The 16,864-nt window shown below is 38.9% G+C and overlaps 2 protein-coding genes across 2 annotated transcripts in view; one reads left to right on the top strand and one right to left on the bottom strand.

Annotated features, from left to right (window-relative positions):
* The window catches only part of LOC108038429 (inactive dipeptidyl peptidase 10), a 71,727-nt gene that overhangs the window by 8,452 nt on the left and 46,411 nt on the right, over positions 1-16,864 (top strand). The window lies entirely within an intron of this gene.
* On the bottom strand, positions 1,481-2,021 carry LOC108038423. The gene has a single exon (XM_017115206.1). The coding sequence runs from the start codon at positions 1,993-1,995 to the stop codon at positions 1,552-1,554; it is 444 nt and encodes a 147-aa protein (XP_016970695.1). The 5' UTR covers positions 1,996-2,021; the 3' UTR covers positions 1,481-1,551.

The following is a 16,864-nucleotide window of genomic DNA, read 5'->3' on the forward strand; positions in this document are numbered from 1 at the left end:
CGCTGAAGAAAAACGCCAGAAATAAGGGCAAGCAACCCAATACAAAACCCCTCATAAAACTGAACACAACAAATAAAAAAGGCGAAGAAAAGGCGACAAAACAATTGACATAGCCATAAAACCAATCAGCTGCTGAGCGGACAAAAGAGAGATTTGTTTGCGTAAATCGCTTTTCAAATCGCACTTTATCAGCGGAAATAAATCGCTGCAAATCCGAGCAGCAAATCCTTGACGGTTCCTTGACGTTGGCCATAAACATTTTAACTACGCTCCGGACATAATTGTAGCTAGAACAACATCAACTGCAGGACATGTCCTGGCCCAAAATGGGCGTGGCACTTGTTGTAGATTTTTGAGGGGCTGTGTATGTTTGCAAATCGATTTCGTTGTGATTGTGAAACCAATTTGAAAATTGCTTTGAGCCATTTTGGGCAACTCGAGCGACAAGCGGTTGGCAAATAAGAAAACCCACAACCTCTCACACATGCCCTCCCACGCACACATTCGAAAGGCACACCCCCCACACACACACACACACACATACAAAGGGACAAGTTCGATGAAAGTTTAGAAATACTCTTTTTAAAGGTCTATACAATCTTGCTTTTGTTTCATCAAATAATTTGTTATATTGTATTACTTAATTTTGTAGTTCAAAAACCTTGTTTTAATTTGTAATAAAACGACATTTTTATTTAGCCAATGAGCTAATTAAGCTATTTTTATTAGTTAGCATAAAATGGAGAATTTTGGAGAATTTGTAATGTCTAAAATTGTACCAAAATAATTACCAATAAATGATGTAAAATTTAATTTGCTGTAAACATTCTATATAATTATCTAAGAATATTTAGGCGCCGATTATACTTATTACACATTCCCTTTGCCAAAACTCACACACAGCAGAAACCATTTTCCTGCTTTTCCGCACTTAGTGGGCGGAGGCGGAAAATGAGGGCGTGGCAAGAAAAGGAAGAACTGTGCCATTTCAAATAGGCTGCACTAATTTGACAGAACTCAGCTGGGATGCGGCGAAGGGAAGGGACTGCAGGCGGGTGCACTGAATGATTGACTGACTCTGACACCTCCGCCAAAGTTTTCCAGCTCCGATTTGGATCCATTTGACAGTCGGAACAAAAGAACGAGGGAGCCAGGGAAAACTTCCAGCTGACTCAACAGGAACTCAACAAAATCAGTCAAATTTGAGTCGACTCGATGATGTGGCAGAGAGTTACGAAACAAATTGAAGGTTTCCTCGCATGTGGACACACATTTCGGATTTAAATTTAAGCAAATATTCGGAAAAAGCTCATTCAAGAGTTATAACAAAATTTAAATTCCTACTTAATTCTGACTTCAACATTAGGAATTTAGCCATTTCTACTTTTCTAGATGCATTCCGTACTTATCCCAATAAATATTAAAACAAATTGTGAGGTGTTATAGTGTATTTCTGTATTTTTAGACAAATAAAATTATTAACATAATTATTCAAAAAGGGGTCTTTAAAAGAAAATGTTTTGTTTGGTGGAAATTGTTTGTGTCTGTTTCTTAATGCTGATGATCGTCCTCATCGTCATTCATCTTGAAGTCGAAATCGATCTGTCCAGCTTGGTTCAATTTTCCCTTTTCTTTTTTCTCTAACTTGTTCCACGACTTGGCCCACTTACTCCCAGACTTGTGCTGAGCTTGTTTCTTCTTCCCAATAATGCCTGTGTCCATGTCCAACTGCTCCAGATCATCGTTGTCCAGGGACTCATCGAAGGTATCTTCATCATCGTCAGACTGCGACTCCGACGGGGCTTGGAACTCCAGACTCTTGGAGAAATCATCCTCGCCCAGTGACTTGTAATCCGACTCTCTCTCAAAGTTATCCGTTTCATCGTCGTAATTGTAGAAGTGTCTATCGTTGGAACGGCGTCTTCCATCGACTTGCAAGTAGCCGCCAATCAGCATAAACACGTAGATAATCACCAGTAAATTCATGGAAGTCATTTTGGCTAAGTTGTCGGACTGAAAACTCCAGATAGAATAAATAGGGTAGAATAATTAAGTTGTCAGGAGTTAGCCAGTCTACTGCGATTAATCTTTTTTGAACTGAACTGACAGCAGTAACAAAAACTTTCTTTTCCGTAGGCTAAAATCTGACAAGTAAATAATAGTCTGTTTGATATGTTTGTATTTAATAGGATACATTTTATTGATAGCTTTGAAATAGAGTATAGGTTCTAAATACATTCCCCCTGCTGTGGGGCCGTTAAGCTCTTCACTTTCCTCTCGATGGCATCCCGATTGGCCATCAGACGCCTCAGTTTAGCCTCGTACTCCTCGTACTGCAGCTGAGTGTCCTCGTCGAAGTGGGATTTTGATTGAGCCTCAATCCGACCGGCAACTTCCCGTGTGGGCAGCAAATACTTGGAGCCTGTGATGTCCTGGCGACTCTGCAAATGCGATTTTTGGGGTGCTGGACTTTGAATGATTTTCAAAAGAGGCGGCAGGAGCATTCGATGTTCCCCATCGGCGGTGTTAATACCCAATGCCTCTGGCTGGTGGTCCAGGGATTCCACTTTCACCTCGGGAGCCATTCCATCCTGAGCACACTGATCTGGTTCTCGGAAGGCCATCGGTTTCCTGGACCACTTCGCCTTGGGATGTGCCGAGAGCAGGGTGCCAAAATTGTTTTTCCTGCATGTGGTGCTCTGGGTCTTGGTGCTCTTGGCCAGGCGGGATTGCAGGGTCTTCAGATTGTCGGCCATTGACTTGGTGTGCTGCTCGAGAGCCCTTAGCAGACAGGAGATCCTGGCCACGAAGGCCTCGTCCCCCGCACTGACCTCACTGCCATCCTGATCGCTCTCATCGTCGCCTTCGTCGTCGTCCTTGCAATTATCCATATCAGCGTCATCGCTATTGGCCGCAGGATCGGCATCCTCGTCATCGTCCTCGTCTTTGACCACTTTCTTGGGACTCTTGCAGCCATGGTTCTTCTCGTATCTCACATCGTTGGGATTCTCGGCGGAGCAGATGCTCGATTGCGAGTCCAAACACGAACTGATTGGAAACGGATCTTGAGCCTGATCCTCGAACTCTCCGTGGTCCCAGCTCCTTTGCTTCTTCTGATTGAATAACCTGGGCCTTAGGTGCCCGAAATTATCGCCGGAATCCTTGAGGTAACGATACATTTGAGCCGATGGAATGTGCTGAAACAGCCAGAATATAAAGGCTATTTGTATAATTGTTGCCATATTTTGTAGTCTGAAGTCGGAGACTTTTAAGGCAAATCCAGCTGGATGTATGTAAAACTATATACAAATATTTACAAGACACTGTAAATAAAAAATTCTAACTGCAGAGGATTTTTTGTATTAACCATTATCAAACAATGTTTTTTGGAATGTTAATTGTTTGTTTGTGTTTCCTGTGATTTTATGCGATTTAAGTCTGTGCAAACCAACGGATTCCATGGGCTCCTGTGGCCTCCCTTCCGGTATGTCACCAGTTTGCATTCCTGCGGCTTCTGGCTGCTCCATCTCCCGATGTTTCTCTCCTGTTTTTCATGATTTCCCCGCATTTTCCTGCTGCTTGTACTGCTGCCGTTGACGTCAAGGATGCGACTCTGTAATGTTCACTTATTGCGGTTTTTGTTTCCATTCTTTTGCCCGCCTGTTGTTTACAACCTGCGCACGACTGCTCCAAAGGTGCGACCATGGGCGGTGGGTTGGCAGGGGGTGGTTATGGGGGTGGTGGAGGGGGTTACCTCTAACGAATTCATCAGCGCTCACAAAAGATGAAGAAAAATGGCAAACTAAGGCCAAAAGATGGCCACGAGCGAAACACCTACGCAAGCGGAAAGGAAGTCGCTAACCAGTCCCATAAAAACACCCTCTCATGCACTGAGAAAAATATTGGCTTTTATTGCTGAACTATTCTGGTTTTAAAAAGACTTCTAAACATTATATAATTAATAGTCAATTACAACACATTAAAAACAAACTATAAACTTTGAAAAATTCCTGGCACTACAGACTATTTTTGCCAGTGCATAATCACACTCCGTTGTGCGTCAGCGTTGCGGAAGCTGCCAAAGGATGGAAAGGATGGATGCCGGAGAGGATGGAAATAGAAATAGAAATAGAAACGCGACACAAGAGCGGCAGACAAGTGCCCCATGATGAAGACGATGATAGTGCAGCTGGAGGTGGAAGTGGAGGGGGAGGGGGAGGTGGAGGTGGAGGAGGGAGGTGGAGGTGGGTGTGGGGATAGTTATGGGATACACTACGTGAAGGGGGGGGTGATGAGTGCCGCTCATGGAAAATGCATTTCCCGGCGAGGGTGCAACAAGCTGTCCGCCGGAAATGTCTTTATGCTCGACCAAAATGGAAAAATATCCATGCACTGAAAGAAAATGTTAATAATTGGAGAACTCAAATTTGGGGAACTATAAGAAAAGTAAATTCTTTATGTTTTATTAACAATATACACTAAGTAAAGTAACAATCTTTGCATAATTTTTGCCTGATTAACTGGGCTATTTAGGAATTTAAAATAAATTGTTTCCTCTTCTTAGCTATATACATTGATACTTTATCTTTTATAACTGTTGGGTTTTTTTATTTTAATATGTTTTTTTATTTTATGAAACTAAGTTCTCTCTGTGTAAGCTTAACCCATTTTGCCCCACAGTTATGAGCTACCAGCCGGCACAGAAATTTGATTTAATTCCGCTCGCTCACCCCTCCATTTTCTAATTGCCCGACCTGGCAAGTTCCCTGCAATTTGCAATTAAACTGCTGCAGTTGATGGCAGTCGTCGTTGGGGAGTTGATTCTTTTTCCGGTAGAGATAACACGGACAGAAAAACGCACCCCAATGGCGGAAAGTTTTCCAAGAGGAGCTATAGGTTAGTGACATTACAACGTCAACTTTAATAGCACTCCCAAATTTGCGGTTGGCAATTAGCAGTAAAAAGTAGGACAATTCATTACTGATAAATTGTTTGAGGAGTTCGGAAGTAACAAACTTGTATGCTGTTAAAGAATTGCAATTGTTATATCTTTTGACTTTTTTATAAAATACGGAAAATAACAATCGCCAAAAATATTTAGGTTCTTATTTGTTTTCAAACTAACGCAAATTTAAGATTTTATTCAGTTTTTATGCACACAATGCTGCTTTCTTGTTTTTAAATCGCATTCTGAATTTAAATTCAAATATATACATATGAAATATAACCGCCTTTTTTAATAAAAGCTTCAGCTAAAGCTCAAAGGTTGTATCCTTAAAAGCTTTAAGCTTATAAAAGTTTCAGATCAAAAAGGCTTTCAAGTCGTTTGAAAATCCTGGCCAATAAGCTTTTACCAACTTGAAAAACCTGAAAAGCTGTTAAGAGCTTAAGTTCCTCAAGAAAAGCTAAAAATATTCAAAACATAAAGTTGCCCGCTCCAATTTCCCATTTTCAACTTTCTCTTTTATGCTCCATTCTTTTTCAACCTCTTCAAATATTTCCATTTTTTTTCCTCGTGCAGCGCATAAATCATTTCGCTTTGGGGCGTTAAGCATACGCAGCGTTGCACAGCGTTGTATGTGTGGCTTTTCCACTGCATTCGGAAATGGCATTGAAAAGCTGTTGGCGAAACAAAATTTATTACCCCCTAGACTTTCTCGACATTTGGCCGCGGGCCTGTTGCTGAGTTTTCACTTTTCACGTGGGGGTGTGTATTGCCGAAAAAACTTGTCCAAAAAACGTGGCCAGCATCATTTGTAAAAAAAATCTTTCAATTGACAGCAAAAAAAAAGGAACGGGGGGAATTGCTTATTAGACATTAGTTGAAAAGAAAAACTTGGAAAAGCTAAGCGAGCGGCATTGTAGGCAATGACTTTCATACAGCTGCCCTCGGCTACTTGCTTATTCCATTCACTTGCCATAAAGGATTTTTCATGGCGCAGGACGCAGGACCATGAAATATGCTAAATGCGAGCGAAGTCAGGACAAACAAACAAACGGCGGCGGTTGATCGACGGCTTTGGTTAACCCTTGGCCCTCCAGGGGGTTGTTTCATACCCCACTATCCAAGCATGCCCTTTTTTCGCACAGGTGCACATTATTCATTCCTCCCCAGAAAAAAAGAAGCCTTATAAGAGCACGTACGCGCTGTGGAAATGGGCGGTAATCGACTTCATAATACCCAGAGGGTATAAGAAAGCTAAACGGTGTAATTAATTAACTCAATGAATTGCTGCCAACAAAAATCAAATTTTCCCACAAATTGTTTTACTCTGTAGATTTATACAAAATGTTAAACAAAAAATATATAACAAACATCTATATTCAACTAATCTAAAGAAAAGTCTAGGCAATTAGTTCTTAAAAAGGGCATAAAAATAGTGCAACATTTTTAAGATGTTTAAAAAGTTACCTAACCAAAACGTTTAAATTTATGTTTTATATACTTTTGTGGAAATGTCAAAATTTAATGGATAAATATTTTTCCTTAAAATATAAAGATATTTAACATAAAAAGGAGCAATTCGACATATGTTTCGCCATTTGTTTTCCAATTGGCTATTGTATCTGAAAACACAAATCAACCTTAAAAAAAGGTTTATTTAAATTAGGCCAATGAAGTGATTTTTTAAGGTGCACCCAAAAGTTATTGTCTGCGAGGACACAGAAGCTGAGGCGAATACTAAGTCATCTCCATGACTTTGTATACCTAACCAAGTTTTCCAAACTCTTTCCATTAAATGTCCATCGTCTGCATTTTTCATTCAACGCCTTTGCTGACTCGACTCGGTTAAAACTTAAAAACGAAATGCAAGAGGGAAAAAACTTTAAAAGGAACGGCAAGAAAAGCTACCTCATTAGGCACGTTCTGTCATTATACTCTGTAAGGGAAGTTCTTGTTTATTTTAAACTTAAATTCTGAAAAGGAACCTATTTTTATAAACTGAATTATGAATAGTCGCTTTTTAAAATTTAAAATTTTAAATTTAACAATATTAATATACAGACAAATTTAAACTTATATTCCACCTGTTCGTCCACTCGCTGTACAGGTCCCAGAAGCTCTGGGTAATTCTGGACGCCTCGATTCGACACGGAGAGTTTGTGATGAAGGCTGTGTCCTCAGCATACATTGCCAGGAGGGTACCCGGGTCTCTAGGATTTGGCAAGTCAGAGGTATAAAGGGTGTACAGCACAGGACCCAAAACACTACCTTGTGGTACGCCAGCTCGTATGCATCGGATAGATGATCTTTCGCCTCTCACTTCAACCATAAAGCTTCTATCCAGCAGATATGTTTTAAGAAGGAGATACTGCGCAGTTGGCAAGACAGTCTTCAGCTTAAATAGCAAGCCATCGTGCCACACTCTATCGAAAGCTTATTTTACGTCCAAGAAGATAGCAGAGCTGTACTGTCTATTCTCGAAGGCATCCAAAATATGTTGAGTAACTCGGTGCACTTGCTCCGGGGTTCCATGGTGATTCCTGAAGCCGAACTGGTGGTCTGGAATTGCATATTGTCATATTCATGACAATATAATGGCATCGCTAGATGGGCACAGAAGAGTCGGTCGCCTGGAAGTCCTAGGCAACCGCAGAAGTCGCTTTCATGCCACTTTTTCCCACTTTTCGCCATCAGCTGTCCATTAGCCAAGTCAGCCTACAAGGGGTGGTTTCGGGAAGGGGGGAGCGGGGCTAGCGTTAGGACACGTTGAGCCTGTAAATTTTTCCGGCACTTCCGCAGAGGTCTCTAAATAATTTTATAACCACCCCATTGGCGCACCTAATAATTGTAAACAATAATGACACGACGAAGAATGGCTTTTATAACGAATCAAATTTAGAAAAGTTTAAAAGTGGAGGAGGACCAAAACTGTCCATTCTAGATTGATTTAGAAAACTGAGCTGTGGGTGCCACTTAATTTGGAATGTTATAACGAATTCAACGAGGTATGACATTCCAAGATCTGACCATTATTTCCAAGGGTTGTGATTAAAAAACTGAAAAAACAAGTTGTTTTTTTATGGATTTTGGCCATCAAAAACATATATTTAAAACACATTTTTTAAGGGTTTTTTTAGTGTAGCTTTGCCAAAATAAGACTCACAGCCAAAAGAATGACTGTTTTGTGTAGCTGACAACCTACACAATCGATTGCAAGAGGTTTTTAGAAAATTTAATTTTTTGACCGATTTTCGAATTTTTGATAAGGGGTAACACTTGATTTTTTCCAAATATGGCCCAAAATAAACTTTTTGATCTGAGTATACCATTCGATTGGAAATTTAGTAACGAATTCAACGAGGTATGACATTCCAACATCTGACCATTATTTTCAAGGGTTGTGATTAAAAAACTGAAAAAACAAGTTGTTTTTTTCTGGATTTTTGTATCAAAAACATATATTTAAAACACATTTTTTAAGGGTTTTTTTGTTGTAGCTTTGCCAAAATAAGACGCACAGCGAAAAGAATGACTGTTTTGTGTAGCTGACAACCTACACAATCGATTGCAAGAGGTTTTTAGAAAATTTAATTTTTTGACCGATTTTCGAATTTTTGATAAGGGGTAATTTTAAGTGTATTCAAATTTTGCTGACTTAATTTTATTATAAAGAGTAAAATTATTTTTATTTCCTAGTAGTCCTATAAGACTAAAAGTCTAAAATAACGATTATTTTCAGACCCTGAAAGTTATAAAAAACTGTCCACATATTTTTTAAAAATTGTTCTGAGTTGCCAGCGGCTTCTGTTCAACTTCGTCTTTATTTTGCTTTCGGCAACTTTGTTTTGCTCGGCGCTTTCCGCGTTTTTCCTGGCGCTGCCCTCTGATTTTCCACGTGACGGGCAGAGCTTGGGTGCCACAAACAGGCGGCAGCTTTCATGCGGATGTTTTGAAAGCTCGCCAGCGCGCGGCTGCTGCGATAATTCGGAAAATGTCGAATGGCAACGGGCGACATGTGCGTGTGCGATTTTCCGATTTTCCGCAGCGTCTTCGCTCAGTTCTGCCCAAAACGCCAGCTGCTAAAGTCGCTCCGCTGAAGTCGCACGGAAAAGGCGCGAGCGCAAATCGCGTCGCTGGTCCTCGTTGCTCCTTTGAATCCTGGCGCATCTCGTCGGTGATCGTCGTTGCCCGTTTCAAATTCTTCCCAGTCACGCGCTCATTGCTTTTCCAAAAAAAAAAAACAAAAAATTAATAAGACTACAAAATCACTGGAAAATGCAACTTTAATTACATTAATCAACCGCGCCCATTGAAATATTTTTATATCTTTTTTTTCGGTGTTATAAACAAGTAAAAGCGGAACTTATGTGAGTGTAAAATAAAAATGCGCAAATAGCTTAATTGACAATTGGCCAACCAAAGCCGTAAATTAATCCAATAAATAACATATAAAAAAGCAATAAAAAGAAATTAAGGGAAGCGAATTGAAAAAAAGAAACAGATTTAAAATACTAGAGAGTATTTTTAATAAAAATTCCTTATTAAGTATGTAAATAATTTGAACTAATTAAAAAATGTAAAGTTAATAAAATCAAAATAACAACATGTTATGACATTGCATTAGAGGAGTTTTTCAAATAGTAAAAGCTTAGGAAACTGGCCACTAATTTAAAAGTATACAACTGATAAGGATTTACATTTTAATAATAAATTTAAAAATTATCTTATTAAATAATTTTTTTGAATTTGCCAAATAGCTAAAATACAAAGTAATTAACAAATTGTGAAAAAATTGTATTTATATATTTTATCAAAATTAAAAATTATTGGAACTTACAATTTAGATTTTTGAATCAATTAATGATAGCTTCTTAAACAAAGCTGTGAAACCATTATTGTCATGTTTAGTCAATTGCTATGACATTTTATAACATTAAATTAATTACTGAAATTATAAAATAAAATGCAAAAACATGCATAATTAAAAATAATGTAAATGACACTGCAATGGGCATTGCAAAGCTAGAAATCAAGTATACGCCGCGTGGTTGCTTTTGCCGCATTTGTGAGGGATTGCGGGACTTAGCCGAGCTCCTGCTTCAGCCTGTTGCCATCCTTGCACAGATTGCTAAAATAAAAAGTCGACACAAATTGCTGAGGAATTTTGATTGGCAAATCTTTGATTTCCCTCTCGTTTGGCTGCGTGCTGATTGCCCCAAGAACCCGTAAAATGCCGTCGTCCTTGGTCCTTTTGTGGACCACCCATCCGCCATTGTCTTTTGCCCGTTCCCACGGAATGGTGAATGGTTGATGGTGAATGCTGAATGCCGATTCCTGTTGCCTCGCCTTACCTTATTTATTTGGGAATTGGCATTGTCTGTCTTTGGAATCTGTTACTTTGTCTTTGGCCAATATTTGCATGGTAAATAGAAGCCGGATAGAGACACAATGGCTTGCTGCTTATCGGCGATGTTTATCGTTATCGTTTCGCTCCTCCCAATGCCATATCCCCTGGCAATGGCAATGGCAATGGCAATATGTTAATAATGCCCTGGTAATTAGCCAAAAGTCGGGCGTCGGGTAATTTGCCAAACAGCGTCAACTAATTAAATCACGTAGCAAATGCATAAAAACAAAGCGATTCGGTCTATCTCTAATTTCATCCCTGTGGGCCAACTTTTAGCCAAATTAATAGGCCAAGAAGGAGCAGGGCAGGGCTCAGACAAACAACAGCAATTAAGCCTTCGGCAGGCTCGCATATGTGAGCATTGTCTAGGCGCTCCCCATTCCCATCAAAGGCTTAAGGGTTCGAATAAATTGCCTTCATCATCTTTCACTTTTGGCCTGGTCTCTGGTGCGTTCTCCCCTTTATTTTCTATTTTCCCTTTCCTTTTATCCCAAAGTTTATTTTTTTGAACACACATTTCTATGCCCGACACACACGAAAAAGTTTATTAAAATTTTCTGTCATCTTGTGGCATTAACACACAAATGGAAAACTTCTAAAAAAAACCAAAAAAAAAAAAATATAAGCGTGGCCCTGGAAAGTTTTGAAACGAAATGAAATTAAAGCAAATGCATGCGAATCCATTATTGAATTATCTCTGAAACTTTCCACGTCTAACCAAGCAAAACCAACACTAACTTTCCATAATAAACAGAATGACACTGAGTTCGTTGTCTGTAGCCGTTTTTCCCAACTTTTCCCAAATCTTTTGGTTGAGTCCCAAAAATAGTTTGCATGTGCTAACTGGTTCATCTAAAAAATTTTAACTGAAAGTCTTGACACTTAAAATGAATAAGAGATATGATTAAAAGAAGCTATGTAAAAACTACAAGATAATTATATGTATGTGATTTTACTACTTAAACTGTTTACTGCTATTAATTGTTAATGAACAAAATTTAATAATATTTGCTGTATATTTTAAACTAACAAAAAGCAAACACTGAAATATATTCTATACATTATTTTCCACAGTAAGCTTTAAAGATGTTTATCTTTGTAAAACAAAAAAGAAAAAAACATTTTTTTACAAGCAATTATTTTTGATGCAATTTTGTTCAATTGACGGATTCTGTGTAACTTTTGTGGCATTTTAAAGGACACCATCCTCCCTTCGTTTTTAGATCCAATTATTCGTATCTCGTACCGCTCATCCTATCCACTGGGTGACAAGTCATGCGATATGTTGGCAAGGACGTCAAGTGCCCGTATATAGTTACATTAACCGCACACAACTGTCCTCAATGCTGTCGTTGTTGTTGCTGTTGTCTCTGCTGTTGGCTTATTTAAGTTTCAACTTCAGCTTGAGTTTCTGTTTTCTCTTGTCCGCCGAGCATAGACATTGTATTAAAGGCGGACGACGTGCTCAAGTATCTCATTCGCAGCAGCCCCCCAAAAGCCCCTCGATCCCCATTTAGTTGTGTATCATTAGCATGAAGGAGATGCCAGGGAAACTTTCCCAAATTGCAGCTGAACAGGGAGAAAAAGTTTATTTTTCAATAGTGTTTTTAAATAATTATATTCGGCAATCATTGCCCGAAAACTTAAAAACATTTTAAGGGGCTTTTAGCTACTCAAATAATATACAAAATTAAAAGGCAATATTTAAAAAGGTTTTTCTACAAATGTTGAGATCTTAAAATCATATTAAGAAACATAAATCAAGCAATATTCACCTAAACAAGTGATTTCAGACAGCATTAAAATGTTTAAAAATATCTACAGATTATTATTAGATTATTAACTAACAGAAACACTTTATTTCGGCAACATTTCTCTCTGTGTAGAGAAAGTAGGGTGGGGATAAAAAAAAAACCATAATTCGGTGCGTGCCAAAGTGCAGGGCTCACAGATAGGCAGCGGCAAAGGCAACCAAATCAAATAAACCAAACTCGAATAATGCAATAAATCTTTTAACGAACTTTAATACAGAGTGCAAAACGAACTCAAATTACACATAAATTTCAATTGGAAAAGTAGAAGAGGAGTCGGGCCGAAGGATTTATCGCCCGACAATAATAATTAAGGCGGCCAGCCTTAAACGAAGATACACTCTTGCCAATATTTATAAGGCCCGACCGCAGATACTAACCGCCGGAGATCCAGATACAGATACATCTGCGGCCAGCCAGGACAAAGAGCCACCATGAATGCCGCACAGAGCGGCGGCCACACGGGTGGCGGTGGCGGCTCCATGGGCAAGAAGGGCTCCCAAATGGAGGTAATTATATTAAATTTTATTTACCCCCCACGACGACTGGAAGTGCGCGTCCACTCGCGACCCAAGACTCCCTTTCATTGCCTTCGATTTGGTCTTTATTCGAAATGTATTACCTTTTTCTTTTCGCATTAATACTCTTTCAACAATCCAGCCAAGCTCCTTTGAGAGCCTGTAAAATCGCATCAGCATACTTGGATCTAAGCTAACTTCAAAAATTAAATAATTTTGTTATGAATAAGATAAACTATAGATGGATAATTTAATAAAGAAATAACTCGTTCAGGAATACTGCATAAATATAAAATATTTAAATTACATATTAATCTTAACCTTGAGAGTATCAACTGATTCGGTATCTCATTTACTTGAAGGCTCCCTTAATTTTAGAATTTGTTGGGTCCAATTTCAAGGGTTTTTGCTTTGTGCTTTTTATGGGCATTTCTTTAGCCTGGCAAAAAGGTGGGCGCGAACAGTGGGGGGGCGTGGCAGGCTTGACCTGTGTGTCGCCATTTGTAATGCGCGTAAATTGAATTTGCTATGCTGATAGAAACGTGACCAGGCTTTGAAAAAAAAATAAAAAAAAAATCAGGGCAACAAAGAGAGAAAATAAAAACACAAATTAAAATAAACCAATTCGATTAGCTTATAGGGCTTGGAAAAACTCTCAATCAGGTTAAGGGCAATCATGTTGAGTCCCCAGCAGAGTTAAAAATTTAACACCATTTTTAATGTTCATAATTGAATGGAGTTTGGTAAATGTTTTTACATGTTCAGAACATTTTTTAATTTATTCTTAAACTACTTTCAAAACAAAGTCAAAACAAACAGCATAATAAAAACGGACAGCAAAAAAACATAAAAAAAGGGGACTGCACTAATTAAATTTCGTCACAGAAAACAACCATTCTCCGCAGGCAATGAAAACTAAACTATAAGTAAATGAATAAATTAAACAAAAGCAAAGCGGTCATTAAAAATTAAATTGTGAGAATTTCATTTGGAAAGTGGCAATCAGGATCACAATATCCTTGTTTTTCTTGCTATTCCACAGCTCCTGCAAACACACAATTAAAAATGGTACTTTGCTTTTTTTTTTGTTGTTTGTGGTGGTGGGGGGGGAGAAGTGGGGGGCACATAATGAGCAAGGTCGTCCGCTGCCATCGCACCTGTCATTCAAACGCTCTTGGCCATAAATGTTTTAAATGGCCATAAAGCAACAACAGCTTAATGAGCAAGCTCTTCTCCATAAAAACCCCCTACCTACCCCCCTACCCTCATATCTTTTTTGTGTTGTTCATTCCTAATTAAGCCGAAATTTCTTCCTTTCACTTTGTCCCCCTGCCCCAGCTTTTGATTGCAATTTGTTGAATATGTTTATTTTAGGCCAGCGCAGAGGGTGTTTTCATTTCGGTCAGAAGTTGGCAAAGCAAAAAAAAAGTCTTAAATTGTACATTCTTGATTAGGCCATAAATCGAGTAAACAAGCTTGATTAACAGATTTTTTTTAAGACAATAACTTAGGTAATAAAATAATCTATAGATATAAAGGTATATATTTTTTGACACATTTAAATTCCAAGGCATTTAATAGTCGCACAACTCAGTTGCAGGTCTTGCTGAATTTTTGCGTAATCCACAATTGTGCAGGAATTCTGTATTTGCGAGCGGTAGTGGGTGGGTTTTGGAGTGGTTCAGGTTCAGGTTTTGTGGTCATAGGGAAAGCACGTTCGCGGTCCCCTCTTCTGGGTGGTGTAAGTTCTGGCCTCGAGGAACTCCCCCAAAGAATGCCCCACCAATTCCAGTCGCCCCCCTTTCGCGGTGCGATTCAGTCATGGCTGGCGACTTCATCATCCATTAATGTCACTCAATCTGTGCGCATAAATTTGCATAAAGCGAAATCCAATTTACTTTAACCATTATATGTGTGTGTATATACACGCACCACCTAACACCTAGCACTTCCTCCACCCAAAAAAACCAAAAAACTTACATGATATATATTAACTTCCTTGGAATGCGGCACAAATTTCCATTTTGCGGTATGATGAGGCCTGCGAAAATGCTAAAACGCCCATTCGTTGGGTGAAAATTGCGGTGGGCATTCCTTTTGCGTGCCACATTTTAATTTGTTATGTGGACAAATCCGCTTGGGTCCAGTTCGCAGGGCAAAAGCTCAAAAAAACCGGAAGGAAATGTGGCAGAAGAAATTAACTATAGTTGGTTGTGGCGGATTGCTAAGGGAAGCCTGTATAAATATGCCGAAGGACCTCCTTTAATTGCTAAATATTCGTGAGACCTAATAATAGGGAGAGAAAGGATTTTCCTTGGTCCCAATTTCCCTGCTCTCCCCTGGCTTTTCAATTAAACTATGCAGTAACTTTGCCATGCCTTTTCACCTTAGGAAGTGCGTTTGATGGGTCGTTTTGGAGTGGAGCTGACAGGTCACAGTTCAAGTTGTCCACCCAATTTCACCATGCCCACCAGTCTGGGAAAACTTAGTCGCCGGTGGTGCACACGCCATGCTAATCGGTCATTAACATGACACCGATTTCTCAGCGAGCTTTCGCTTTTCTATCTTTGTTTGCCTTTTGGCGCATTGCGTATACGCCACGTGGCCACTCGTCTGCCTTTTCACCCCCTTCGCATGGCCCTTCTAATTAAATGCTAGCGAAAAATGCTGAAAATTCGTTATTTCACAGTCCGTATTTAATTAAATCTAGTCAAAGGATTTCTTTTTTCATTTTTACGAGGGAGCAGGATTGCCACAGAGTTGACACAATTGCATTGCGTGAGGATATTCCGAACCCCTTTTTGCCGAGCAATCAAACTGAAAGTGTTGACTGAATCCGGTTCGAAGGCTCTCAGTGAGCTAATTTCCGCTCTGTGAAAGCCCAAAAAACGTTGGAAAGTCGACGGCTTGGGGAAAATGCCTCTACCCTAATTTCCATTGCAAATGTAGCGAGCTTAATTAACACTTGAGATATTTATTCAAGACGAGCTACGAGAAAGCAAGCCATTAAATTTAAAATGAAATAGTATTTTAAAGTTGCACCATCCATAGAGGAATAAAGTTAATACTAACTCAAATATTTGAAGATTATTCGGCAAAAACATAAGCTTAACTTAAAGATACAGTGGTTACTTAAGAGAATAAAAAATGAGCCATTGAAATGTTTTCTAAGAAATAAATAAGAATACAAATGGGTAAACTTAATATTAAAATTAATCTGAGAAAATGTTATTTTATTTTTAGGCTTATTGCCTTTATTTAAATTAGATGGATAACATTTTCATTGCATTAAAATGAACAAATCTCGTGCCATAATCCACTTTTCTACTGTTTTCAAAATCCTTTGGCTGATTTTTCCCGTTTTCATCTTGTCGAGCTTGCATTAAATCAAAGCTTGTGCTTTTTTACGAGACTTTTCACAATTTTTATTGTCACATTTATGGCTCTCAAATAAATCCCCATGCCGTGGCATATTTTAAAGAAAATTTGCTGCTTGCTTGGGTTCTCTAATCCTTTTGGGGATTGTGCATGCATCTTTATATGCACTACACGCAAATAAAATCTATGAATGTTTAAGGAGATCCCCATCTTCCTCCCTTTTTTCTATGCCTCCTCAGCGACTTCCTCTGCCTTTTCGCATTGTCACGCCCTTGGGCTTGGAGCTGGTTTTGTCCACTGGTCCATTGGTCCTCTGGTCCATGGGCAAGTCATGTCAAGAGCAAGCCATCAATTTTCTTAAATCACCAAAAACGCAAAGGAAAAAATCCATGAGGCCGGAAAATGGGGGCGGCACATGCCGTTAGAGCACTTAAAAACCACAAGATGAGCTCGTCAGATACCGCCTACAAGCCGATCCCCTCACCCATCCCGAAAATCCTACCCGAACACATGTTAAATTTCCCTTCATGAAGGCATTTCTCTTGATTTTCATACCCTTTGAGAGGGTACTATAAATGGGGAAATGTACTTTGTACATTTTGTAAATAAATACATAAGTATTCCTATATTCCGTTCATTTAAGATTACAAATACTGTTGGCCTCATAAAATCATTCGAAGTTTGAATATTTCAACAAACTGGCATAATTTCCCGATTTAAAAATATAAATAAATTAGTCTTATAGTTAACCTAAGCCCGCTTAATTGAAACCAAATAATAGGAACACGCAAATTTTTCATTTAAC

The sequence above is a fragment of the Drosophila rhopaloa genome, unplaced genomic scaffold (assembly GCF_018152115.1).
Source record: "Drosophila rhopaloa isolate 14029-0021.01 unplaced genomic scaffold, ASM1815211v1 contig_3, whole genome shotgun sequence".
Lineage (NCBI taxonomy): Eukaryota > Metazoa > Arthropoda > Insecta > Diptera > Drosophilidae > Drosophila > Drosophila rhopaloa.